The sequence below is a fragment of the Amphiprion ocellaris genome, chromosome 17 (genome assembly GCF_022539595.1).
Source record: "Amphiprion ocellaris isolate individual 3 ecotype Okinawa chromosome 17, ASM2253959v1, whole genome shotgun sequence".
NCBI classification, from domain to species: Eukaryota; Metazoa; Chordata; class Actinopteri; family Pomacentridae; genus Amphiprion; species Amphiprion ocellaris.
Window position 1 is genome coordinate 28,040,219 of NC_072782.1, and position 13,483 is coordinate 28,053,701.

The 13,483-nt window shown below is 38.5% G+C and overlaps 1 protein-coding gene across 1 annotated transcript; it reads left to right on the forward strand.

Moving 5' to 3' along the window:
• The first annotated feature begins 2,806 nt into the window (after positions 1 to 2,806).
• LOC111582695 (myosin-9-like) lies at positions 2,807 to 5,821 on the forward strand. Its single transcript, XM_023291520.3, has 2 exons — positions 2,807 to 5,219; positions 5,789 to 5,821. Exons 1-2 carry the CDS (start codon positions 3,651 to 3,653, stop codon positions 5,819 to 5,821), a joined length of 1,602 nt encoding a protein of 533 aa, XP_023147288.2. The 5' UTR covers positions 2,807 to 3,650.
• The last annotated feature ends 7,662 nt before the right edge of the window (positions 5,822 to 13,483 follow it).

The window sequence follows — 13,483 nt, forward strand, 5'->3', positions numbered from 1 at the left end:
TAATAGATAAGTAGCCGGAATAGCTAGCTAAAATTGGAAATAAACAGTGGCTAAAAGAAAACCTAGCAGCTGAACTTGTTTGGTAACAGTATTGATAAACAAATTAACCTGTTAGCTCAACATAAGATACAACTAGTTGGAATAGCGAGCTAAAATTAGGAATAAACTGTTGGAAATTAGTAGCTAAAAAACAGCAATCAAGTGAATTTGTTAGCTAACAGTATGGATAAACTAGACAGACTGTCAGCTCATCAACTGTAGCTAGCTGGAATAGCTACAGTTAGGATTAAACTTTTGGAGATTATGATTAAAAGTACAGCCAGCAGTTGAACTTGCTAGCTAACAGTATATTTTTTAAATATATTGCTTAAGCTAATAAATAATTAGCTCAAACCAAACTGACCTGACAGTTCAACTGGATAAAAAAATATTTTAACAATAACCAATTTTAGATAGTTAATTCTTGAATAGCATCCAATTTACAATGAGTTCAAATGAAAGCATGAGGCATGGTGTTGATGAAGGGTTGTGGTGTCCATCTGACAGGCCTGTGGGGATACATCAAATTAAAAAGGTTGAAAATCACTGCTGTACGTAAAAGTGACTGTAGCTGCTGGGGTAATTTATCATGACCATCATCACAATGACCATCATCAAAATGAAAATAATGAAATAAATTGTGGCACTGCACACAATGCAAGGTATCACAAGTCTAAATGAGGGTAATCTGTAGGAAGAGAAAATGATTTGAGAGTCTTGGTTTCCTAAATAAACTTCTTGTCCAATGGCACAAACTGAGCCAAATCTTAACAAGCTCTTTGTGTGTGACAAGAGTTATCGGTAGAAGCAGCCTGGTCAGACATTAATCAGCAGCAAGGACGAAAAATACTGTCGAGCTGAAATGACACGCTGCAGAAAACAATAACCAAAATGTTTTCAATTACAGTTTTCACAGAGACAAACAATAAAACGTGAATATGAAGCAGTGCAATTACAATGACATGACCAATTGGAAAGTAGTAATTTTAAGGTTTGAGACATCACAGTTTGTCTGCATCGATTGGGTCTAATTGATCCTTCGGGAAATGAAAACAACACAATACCACTAGATCAGTCCTACACATTTTCTAGCTTATCTAGTGAGAATCAGTCCACCACAGTTTTCACTGAATGACTACATTATACTCAGCACTTAAAGGGTCAGCTCAGGACACCAAAATATTTTCTCTGTAACCAGTAAATGTATAGTAACTGGAGGTTGTGAGACTGAAAAAAAAAATGCAACATACATGAATACATTGTACTTAAGTACTACAGTATGTCATTCTTAAACAAATATATTTATTATTACCATGCAATAAATGTCAATGCAATGCCTCAACCTTAGTACAGTGTTCTACTATTAAAGCCATTTTCAGTCCAAAAATCCACTTAACCTGTTTAATCCCAAATTTTTCCCTGCAAAATAACTGCATGCATTTTACTCCTTAGACCTTCCTAACACATAGTATGTATTTTTTTTTTCATTTCATATTGGTTTTGTTTGTGAAAATGCAGGTTTTATACTTGGCAACAATTGTTGCCAGTGGGAAACCGCATAGTCTAAATTTACACAAATTCTTCAGAGTGACCTATTTACACATTTTTTAAAAAAGGAAGAATAACACTAATACGTGTAATATATTATAACTAGGCATGGTTATAAATGTGTTCACAACTTTATAAGATACATAGATACCATGGTAATGCATACCAAAGAGAACTAAAATTGACAAAATTGCAATTATTGCATTTCAGTCTCATAAAAAGATGCATTCAGGCATAAAATTCTCATCATATATCAGTACACGACCCTTTTAAAAATGTATATATAATATCTCAATTTTATCTGTTAATTAAGGTATTTAAACAAATTATTCTTGTCCAAGTTTGAGGCAGACATCTCCTTCCGTCGGTGCAGGCAGGAAGTAAAGAGGCCTAGTCATGTGACCATTCACACTAGCTACATGACATTGATGCAATTTAGAGGAGACAAACTATTCTTTGATTTTAAAACTAGCATGAGCTGTCCAAAGCCAAAACGACACTTTTAGAGAATAAAAATTAAAAGAACAATGAGCGGCAACAACTGTTGCCAGTGGGATTAAACGGTTAACAAGATCTTCTCAGCATGAAGCTGAAAAATAAATGCCTACTGGTGGTATTAGTGTATTTTGCCACATAAGAGACGGATAATTCAATTGGAAGTTAGCAGAGATTTAAAGCCCAGCTAAAAGAGAGTGACCATAGCACTGTAAATATCCAACTATTTGCTAATATATCAATTTAGAAGGTGTCAATGTGTCTATGTTGTGTTCACAGCTTGTTTCTGCTGCTACCAAGCAGCGAAAATAAATCAGTTATTGCAGGTTTAAATAGTTCAATGTATTTTTTATGCCTCTGCACCAGCATACATTTATCTGTCTACTTGTCCTATTTTCATAAACTTGATAGCTCAAGAATAGCTTGAGGAAATTTCTTCAAATTTGGCACTAACATTAAATTAGACTCAACAATGAACTGATTATGTCTGTGTAAAGTGTAAAGCCTCAGTAATGCAGGTCATTGCAATCCTGGGAGATTCAGTAAAAAGCAACTGGACTTAAACTAAAGAAAAAGTCCAGTTGCTTTTTACTGAATCTCCTGGGAATTAGCGTTAACATGAGCAAGACTGAGCAATATTAATTTTCATTTAGTGTAACCTTTATGTCCAACTGATGAGTTCAGGTTCAAGATTCACTCTTATTCTGTTCTTTTTTGTCTCCTCCATCTTTTCTTTAGCAAGTAAATGCACGAAAACTTCAGCTTTGTCAGGATAAAAATGTTCAGCAGAACCAGGTTTGTGCAGAACAGCCATCTGCCTCAACTGGTTGGGCTGAGAGAAGCCTGGAGAGAGAAAAGATGAGCAGAGAGATAATAATAAAACCACCAGGTGAATGAGACTAGTAACTGCAGATAAAACAAGTGCAGCTCTGGAACCAGAAATATATCCAGAGTAGAGGGTGAGAAAAGACAGAAAAGAAAACCAAACTAATGTGTGAAAAGTCCAAAAAGCCTCCAGCATTCTTTGGCTGATTCCAATGCATGCAGAGAACAGGGAGGATTCTAGAACTCTCTGCTGTTTCTGATCTCACTGAGAAATGAGTCTCAGGGTGTGTTTTATCTTCACATATCTCAACAAGGTTGCATCAGATCCACTTCAAACTCAGCAGCTATGTCGCTGACGACCACAGGAAGTGCAGTGCAGTGTTTTGGGGGTTGTTTTGGGGCCATTAGCATCAACATTAGCATAATTCCACCCTGTTGTTGGGCAACATCACCATGTATTGCATCATCATTTCATCACATCATACACCAAAACTCTTTTTGTTGTATGAGCAGTGGTGTATGATGTCACAGTGACATAATTTATGTCACAGTAGAATCCAAAGGTATATAAACTGGGCTGATGAGTGAGGACTCACTCATTCCCAGACCTTCGCCAAGTGATTTACTTTGGAATTACTGAGCAACCAAACACAGAAAACCAAGGACACCTACGCAGGATTAATTTTCTGGACTTCAATCTCTGAAATTTAATTTCTACACACACCTCTTTGTTTATCGGTGCAATGGCACAAAAAAATAGGAACACCTCTCGCCGTGGAGGAAATGGAAAACGTGGCATCTCAGAACAAGAAATTTGCTCATTTGGTCATCAGGAGCAGATATTGACCCTGAAGGGCCATAATGAAGAAATGGAGCTGAGAATTAAAGAGCTTATGGATAGTAAGAAGCAGCTCACCAGAGAGGTCTACAAGCTGAAAGACCTTCTGAAGATCCAGGGAAAGGCCATGGAAAATCCGCTGGAGGCCAATGACCAGAAAATGGACGAGGCCTCAGCAGAGGACCAGGACCTTCCACCAAAGGTACAACAAGCTGCAAACATCCAGGAGGTTGAAGTGGACAAAAGGGCAGATGAGAAGAAAAGCCTGGAGGAAACGAACAAGGACGAAAAAGTTCTCTGGAAGAAAGAAAAAATGGAATTGGAGGCAAAAGTGGCAGATCTCCAAAAGCAAATCCATGCCCTGGAGATGAAAAAGGAAATGGAACAGAATGACTTTCTTGGCATGCAGCAAGACGACGAAGCCTTCAAAGAAGAAAAAAAAGAATTTCAGAAGGACATTAAGAAGCTGCAGGAGGCTAAGAAGAAACTCCAGGAAAAATATAAAAAATTAGAGAAAGAACTGGAGGTACAGAAGAGGAAGCTTGAGAACAAAGAAAGTATTTTGGCTGAAAAAAAACAAATCGAAGAGGAAATGATGTCTCTGATTTCTGAGAATCAAAAACTCAAATCCAGTACAAAAGCTCTGCAAAAGCAGGCCAAAGAACTGGGGGATGAGAATGAGAGGCTGATGATCGTCTTCAACGACAAAAAGCAAGAGCTTGTAGATACAAAGGTGAAAGAGGCCTTTCTGAAACTCAAGCAAAAACTGAAGGATGACAAAAAGGCTTTCCAGGAAGAGAGTCACAAGCTTCGACTGGAGAAGCTTGAGCTGGAGGCAAAAAATGCAGATCTCCTGAAGCAAACCGAACATCTGAAGGCCAAACGTAAAGAACAGATGGAGAAGAAGGATCTGCAGAACAAAACCACGAAGCCAGAAGATCTGGAGGCCAAAATACAAAACCTCCAGAACGAAAAACAGCACCTGGAGGCCGAAAACAAAGACCTTCTCAGAGAAAAAGCAAATCTGGAAACCAAAAATAGAGACCTCGAGATCAAAAATGAACACCTGGAGGCTGAAAACAAAGACCTTCACCTGGAAAAAATAAATCTGGAAACCAAATCACAAGACCTCCAGAACAAAAAACAGCACCTGGAGGCCGAAAACAAAGACCTTCTCAAAGAAAAAGCAAATCTGGAAACCAAAACTAGAGACCTCGAGATCAAAAATGAACACCTGGAGCGCGAAAACAAAGACCTTCACCTGGAAAAAATAAATCTGGAAACCAAAACACAAGACCTCCAGAACGAAAAACAGCACCTGGAGGCTGAAAACAAAGACCTTCTCAGAGAAAAAGCAAATCTGGAAACCAAAACTAGAGACCTCCAGAAAGAGAACGATCATCTGAACCTGGATAAGAAGGCACTTGAGGAGGAATGTCAAGCCCTTCACAAAAAGAGCGAAGAGATGATGGAAGTTACTAAAATACTGGAGAAAGAAAATGAGGAGCTGCAGGAGCTTCTCAGCAAGAAAAAGAAGAAGAAATTCTTCAGGTTCTTCAAACACACTGAGCCAAAAGAGAAGGAAGAGCAGAAGATGGAAAAGCAGAAAAAAGAGAAGAAGTCAGCAGGTTGCTGGAGCTGGTTCCACTAAACCTGCTTTCTTCACCTTCCACACCTTTTCCTCTCATCTTTCTTCACCTTCTTCACCTTTTCCTCTCATCTTTCTTCACCTTCTTCACCTTTTCCTCTCATCTTTCTTCACCTTTTTCTTTCATCTTTCTTCACCTTACACACCTTTTCCTCTCATCTTTCTTCACCTTCTACACCTTTTCCTCTCATCTTTCTTCACCTTCTACACCTTTTCCTTTCATCTTTCTTCACCTTACACACCTTTTCCTCTCATCTTTCTCCAGTCTAACTTCCATCTTTCTCATCTTGCCACCTCCAACCATCACCTCTCCATCCACCTTATCCCCCATTCTCCACCCCTTTCTCAGCCTTTTCTCACCCCTTTCTCACCTCTCTGTCCTCCCCTATCCAAAGGGCAGCACGGTGGCTCAGTGTTCAGCGCTGTAGCCTCACAGAAACACCTCCTCCTGTTTCTGTGTGGAGTTCTGTGTTCTCCACGTGTTAGCGTGGGTTTTCCCCGGGTTACTCCGGTTTCCTCCCACATCATTAAAAAACACAAACCAAATTAGGCTAATTGGACACTCTAAATTATCTCAACTTTAAAAAAAAATAAAAAATTCATCAAAAATAAAACAAACAACTAAAAACATATTTCAGCATTTGTCTGCCTCTATGGGTAAAATACAACTAACTGAACCACGTTGTGGCTGCTGGTTGTTGTACAAACTGTTGGTTCTGATGTCAACAAAACGTTGTGAAGGTTATTATAAATGTGTGTTTAGTGTTTTGATTCTTTGCAGGAAATTGTTCCAGGCGCTACAATCATGACTGCACATCTACTACTGAACATAAAACATTTAGACAGAGAATCTGCTGACAGAAGTACTAAAACATTCTAAAAACTTGTAAGATGCAATTTCAAAAGTAAACAGTGTAAATAATATAAAGTGTGTAAAAATGTTTTAACAAAGGTAATGTGAAAATATACATATATACTATATACCACAATTTATAGTTACTGTGTAAAAAAAATAAATAATTTATGCAATCTAATAATATACAGTGTAGGAGTTGTAAAGATATCCAGTATGTTAGAATTTACTATGTAAAAAATATCCTTTAATACAAATGGTATAAATATGTGGTGCTTAAACTAAGTCTAAATTTTAGCATCACTGGTAACAGACCTTACTTTATTGTCTATTTTCCTCTAAACTGCTTCATAATTTATGGGTGGGGGAATCTGGCTCCAAGCCTTGGGAGATTTAGCTTCATACATGCTGTGCGTGAAAAGCTCCTAATGCACTCAGCAGAAGTCTGAACAAATACGCCTAAACTACTTGCTAGATTACATGTCGGTCATCAATGGTCTTTCTGGGATTTGTCACAAAACACATTTTTGGCTGTAAATGAAGAGTTCATGCACCAAAGAAGACAAAAATTCACACAAACATCTCATAAAGTAATAACTGGTGACATTTTCTATCCAAAAAAATTAGAGATAAACCTAACTGTGGCATCATTATGTTCTGCAAAAACACTTCCTTGGCTATTTCCTGCCAAAAACTCAGGAAAAGAAGGTGAGGTGGTAAGATTTCACATTTGGTGGGAAATGGAGACACTAATCTTGGATAACAACCTTGAAACTGTGGTGACTGTAGAGATTTTTTGTGCTGCTGGGTTAAAAATGTATGTGAAATATCCATGATTTGGAATTTGGAACTTCTTTGCAGCAATACCCACAGTCTTAATACCCATTTTGTTTGCGGTTGAGGCCATGTTTTGCTTTGTTTCCTGAACTTTAAAACACCTCTAAACACACTATGAACACACGCATCCACAGCTACACTTCCAATGCAACTGATTATTTAAAGTGTGTGCGAGTTAAAATTGCGAGTGGTTGCATTGTGTTAGTGCACGATGATCATTAAGCTGTATTGGTGTCGCTCTAATCGGCACAATACTTATTTAACTTTGGTGTACTGCAGTATTTACAGCTAAGAATACAGTTTTCTCATGAAATCCAGAGTGTACTTACATGTGTTGTTTTTTCCACTCATAGAAAAATATCCCTCACTTTCATCTGGGACAAATCTGACATTACATTAAAATGCCTCAGTTTAACTCTTTTCAAAATATTTTTTGGTCACACACTTGTCTGAGGACACTGCAGCCACCAAGCAGCAACTACCGCAGCTTTCAATGAGGGGCATTTAGGGAACTTCGGTAAATTGTAGTGTCTATCGATAAGAAAATGTTCAGCAAGTGATGTGCTTTGCCTGTAACAAAGTGGGAGGTGCGACCAAAAGAAAGTTGGTCACACCGGTGCTACCAGAGTGAAGCCCTGATAAGCCCTGATATTCATCAGTTGTTCTTGTTAATAAAGACTCTTTTTTTCTAGTGTTTAAGCATCTGATTCACCAGGTTATGACACCTGCAACTTCACTGGTGGACAGATGCATAAAAGCATGAGGCAGGGATCCTAGTTTTTTGTCTGAGCAGGAGGTCAGAGTTTGTGTTTAAAGTTGATCGATGACAGAAATTACAGGAGTTCAACAGTGGGACACAGCGTAAAGCCAAACTGCACAATAATGGACAGAGACACGCATTGCACAACAAAGCAGAGAGGTGGAAAAGACGCTGAAAAATCACAGTGTGGGACAGAAAGTGAATGACTGAGAGAAAGAGCAGGACAGACAGAAACCACAAAAGGAGAGTCAATGAACACAATGAGCTCCTCTGAAACACCCACAGAGCTAATGATTTTGGCTCTTACCAATTTTCACTGCACAAACTCGGCGCTGAACTCCCAGCACTGCGATCCCAGGGATGGACAAAGACAGACTCTCTCATGGTGGCAGAATAATTACTGCGTTAATGAAGCGAGGGCTGCTGCGAGCCAAACCACTGCATTGCATATGATTTGTATGTGACCGCATATGAATGTCAAACAGAAAGAAATGCAGCTTCTTCCCTTTACCTCGTCAGTAGGATCAGGGCACGTTGCTCCAGAAAAGAATTTCCCAAAATAAATAAAGGACACCTACTCACAATTAAATTTCATGGTTAAGTGTAATCATTTTGAAGGCTCAACAAGGATTAAATACTTCGCTTAATAGGCTTAACTGCTTATGATTAAATGCTTAACAGAGTCATCAATTTTCATCAAATGGGAAATAAATAGGCTCTAAACAGGTATGTATGTATTGAAACAAACGTCCATTACGTTTAAAAGTATACTAATCAATATATTTATGTTAATTACTGGTTAAATGGCTAGGGATAATGTGTATTTACCCAGTGAGGGATGAACAAAATTTATCTTATCTAATCTTATTTTAAGTTATCTTCTCTTAAAGGGCTTATTCAGAAAGAATTACAACACAACTCTGCAGTTCCTGTCTGTGTTTTAGGTTCTTTTAGCTCATTGTTTGGGTTTTAGGGCCCACAGCTTTGCGGTTTTGGTTTACTCTCAGCGCTATTAAAACCAACAAATATACGGAAGGACAAACTTACAAACTCACTAATGAATACAGTGAAGCATTTAGCAGCTAAAACACGTTTTTCCTCAGGAGCTGGTGGAGACCAAAGCAGGGTTAAAACTAGAGCAAATATTCAATACAATTCAATTAAGTCCAATGTTATTTATAAAGGACCATTCACACCATACGTCATTTTAAAGAACTTCAATAGATTAGTAAAGACCTTGCAAATTTTAAAAAGACAGACCCAACAAATCCTGAATATCTGTTTACTGAGTAAACAGTCTATTTAAATGGCATTTTTTAAAAATTTAATATTTGATTTAAAAGTGGTTATGAGGTTTTTCTTTATATATATTTTAGGACGTTTTAAATAACAAAAACTTTATAGTGTCTCCTGCACCCATAATGTGGCCTGCATCTGTACCTCGTATAAGAAGTATTTCAGTTAAATTTCATTGTGTTGTTGGGTAACAGCTAAGGCTCAGTTCACATCTGTGTCAGTGTAGCATCATTTATTCTCGCTTGCTCTGTGTGAATAATCCGGCATAAAACATTTGGTTTTTAACTCCAACTAGCTGTTTGTTCTTGCCATCCAGACTTATATCAGGTACCTTCATAATAAGAGATCTCAAAATAAATATTCTGATACCACCGTAACAACTGAATATTAAGATATTCGGGTCCAACCCTAGAAACTACACAGGATATAGCCAGCTAACAACATAATGCTGCATATTAACAAAATTAAACAACAGCAGCTACACAGACTTCTACCCGACTTAATGTTATTAGCTCCAGAAAATACTAAAACACATCAAAAAGGCCTTTAGTTAACTGTTGTTTAGCTAATTGTTTGTTCGTTACTTGTAAAGGTAAAATCAAGCTAGCAGTCACCGACAACGTGGTGAGTTTGCCAATGTCTTTATCACAAGCTGATCTTCCCAAAAAAACATGACATGAAATAGACCTGAACCTATTCTGAACTCGTACACTCCATTTACTTCTTTCAGCATTGCCTGCACACTTGGAGTAGACTATATTAGCAACCAACCGTAAGAAAAAAAAATACCACCAGAGTTCAATCAGCACAGTCCACCTCCTCTAATTTAACAAATTACACACATACAAGAAACTGGTGTATAAAAGTGTTTGTCATCTGTATGTGAGTCAACAGCAGAGCAGTTTGTAATAGAAGGCCGACAGCAGGGAAGTGGAATTGAGAGTCTGGAAGCATTAACGCTCTCAGACTGCAGTTCCACCGTAATGAGTCACAGAACATTGAGCTTTTCACACTGATTAACTTTAAAATACAACTCTGACTGTTCAGCTGAGGAGAGGTTTAATTTGGTTTTAAAGATGCCCCTACAGTGAAACTCAAGTTCCTTACCTTGTTAACACGTTCATATTAGGTTTTTATATGCTGAAAGACATATTAATGGTAGAAATAAGCAGTGCCAGGGTTTAGCAACAACACTGGAGGACAGTCAACATGGATTTACACTTCTAGGGTTTTACATGTAATCGACTAAAGGAAGCAATCATGTCAACTAGCAGGGTGTGGCTTTCTGTATAATTATACTTCTTAAACACGGTTTCTGGCTCAAACATGTATGTCTGAATTACTCTAATATTTAACTTGTCATTTTGTTTATAGTGGTTTTACTGAGTTTGTAGGTGAGATGAGGAGGAAGACGCTTCATGGATCTGCAAATTCTAGAGGAAGCAACAGTGTAGTTACTTCTAAACCATTTTAAGACAGAAGGGATTACTTTCAAGAAAAACCTTTTAATAAACGTAATTTCAATACACAGAGATGGGTTTTTAAGAGGTTTAATCAACGACTAGAACAGAATTTAAGTTGGAGCCTTCATATTTGCATTAACGACACTGCTCTAAGTATAAAAGCTAGAACAAAATCAATTCAGTTAAAGTGTGGAGACTTCTTTAAAGCTTCTATTTTAAATGTCATTTCAAAAACTGAAATGTTTTACGCAACTCAAAAACAGTAACTCTACCATCTACCAATGTTAAATAAACACACCGAAACTACAGCAATGCTAGCTGATCTGGACCATAGATGAAGGCAACTGTTATGTGCAACAATAACATGCACAAAGTGACAACCTAACATACTGATGTTTAAGAGGTGAAAGGTTTATTATACTGACCATCTTTATTGATCATGTCAGCATTTTAATGTAGAAAGTATAGCTGTGGCTGGTATCAATAATAGGTTCAAAGTTAACTTGTCATAAAGCATAATGATGCCACTCCAATTGAAGTGAGGAGATCCTGGTGATCTTGAGGTGTAAATGAATATCTGTACAAACTTATTTGTGATCTAATTAATAGTTGTTGACATGTTTTAGGGACTGATTAACACACAGGCATCTCAATTATCTCTTTGATCCAGTTGATTAAACCTCTAATCACTAATAGCTGGGTATCACATATTTACTAGGGCTGGTCCGAATAGCAATTTCTTCTTCTTAATGAGGAATATCCGGTTTGTCAGGGGAGGGTGCAGTTACAGTTTTGTTTCCACAATCTAAGTGGGTCAGACTGGACTCTAGTAGAGTCCGCCACATACTACCTTTGTCTTGTCTTCATGACAGTAAAGCAGCTACTCGGTGCGGCAGCGGCGTTGACTAGGGTGGGTTATGGGTGATGGGAGAGATTCAAGCAAGTATTCGGCTCTCAAAATTAATATTTGGATACCATCACAATGACCAAATGTTCGGGTCCAGCCCTAAGACTTACAAGTTTTTTTAATTGAAAAAAAAAAAAAAAAACTTCCTGCCTTAAAACTGTGTAAATCCCACCTTTCCAATGCAGCTCAAGCACACCAGCTCACTTACAACTCAGCACAAATACAGTAAAAGAACTCTACGCTACTCTATTCTGTAGGGCTGGGCGATATGGCCTAAAAAAAAATCTCAGATTTTTTCACAAAAAATCTCGATTCACGATTTATCCGATTTTTTTTTTTTTATCCCCTACCTAATCTCTGCACGCCGGAGTCCAGTCTACTTTATGCAATTGAGCTGCAGCCCTCTTCGGGTAAACACACTGGATCGCAGCTGGAAATGCGCCGCATGTGGCATGCTGGTCCGGTTGCCGTGTGTTTCCAGCTGTGATCTGGTGTGTTTACACGGAGAGGGCTGCAGCTCATTTGCATAAAGTAGACTGGACTTCTACTTTATGCAAATTGCATGCGGCGTGCGGAGATTCCACGCATTGTGAAACTGTCCTCAAATTTCTAAACTAGGCGTCGGTGACATAAAATGAGGACAGATTCAGCTGCTGCACGGCTTATTTCTCGCCTCAAATGCTTTCAGAAATACTTTTCGCTGACGTGTTTTTGAAATAAAAGGGGAAGTTTGCGGCCGAGCCGCTGTGTTTATCCGACTTGTCTGCAGGACTGTCCAGCTGAAAGCTCGGTCACATGACCACGTAGCGGCCTGCTGTTGCTCAGCGCTGTCATGTGACCATGTTGTGGTCCGCTAGTGACCGCCGTCCGTGCGATTTTCAGATGTGGTGCGTTGCCGTGCGGGAAAATAGCATCTAGTGGACACGTGTCTTTAGATCTGCACCGCTCGCCGCCATGTTGTTTGTGTATCAAGCGCGGGGGGGAGGGGGGCGCACTCTGAACTACGGGAGCCCAGCGGGAAGGCTTTGGTGGCGGATGTTGATGAGAAAATCGATTTTCATTAAAACAAATCGACATTAAGTACAAACTCAAATTAATCGATAAAATCGACTTATCGCCCAGCCCTACTATTCTGTAAAGTTGTAAGAAGGGGAGGTTCTTTGACTCCTTCCAACTTTCATCAAGTGCTTGATCACAGGGAATCTAAAGGGAACTTTGGATTTGTTGGATACTGTTTAAAATGTGAAAAGTCTTCATCTTAATATGTGAAGTGCTATGAGATGACATATGCTGTGAACTGGCGCTATATAAATAAAATTCATTGAAATGAAAAGAACAGGAATTCTTTCATAAATGCTGGAACCAGAAACCAACTCGGAAGAAGAATAATGAATGAAAGTCCCAACATGTAAGTGAACAGAACTGGTTTCTTAAGTCTGTTGTGTATGAAACTCTGGAAGTCTGAATCTGTATTTTTGAGGTTGTCATGCCTGTATGTGTCTTATGGCATACAAAAACATGACAATGCTAACAAGGTAGTAAACTAGATTTTCATACTAGGGGCCTATAAAAGTATTGCGAAGAACCAATTTAAATTTCTCCTCAGTGCCGACACAAAACGTGAGTTTTGGTAGCGACTCCAAAATCACACTTTTTAAAATGCCTGTCTTTGAGCAACACATAACCCTTTTGTTCCTCGACAAGAGACGACAATATCAGGAACTATGCGATCGCCAAAGAGAAGTGAAATGAATTTCAATCTGCAGCTCAATAATCTGCTTCGCCCTGTAAGAGTTCGGCGATGACATCTTTGATAGTCTCAACAGAAACTGAACAAGCTTTACGATGTTGCAACTGCTGCAGTGTATTGATTGAGTGTGACGGTACAATAGATGGCAGAGAGAGCAGGTGTTACTTTTATTGTGCCCACTTAGATTAACTGTGGCATTAGAGAAAGGCTTTGCATCAATACAA

Excerpts from the sequence above, each read along its gene's own strand:
- LOC111582695 (XM_023291520.3), top strand. The coding sequence starts at position 3,651 with ATGGCACAAAAAAATAGGAACACCTCTCGCCGTGGAGGAAATGGAAAA. Across the intron at positions 5,220-5,788 it reads AGAGCGAAGAGATGATGGAA|GGCAGCACGGTGGCTCAGTG; the intron begins GTTACTAAAATA and ends CCCTATCCAAAG.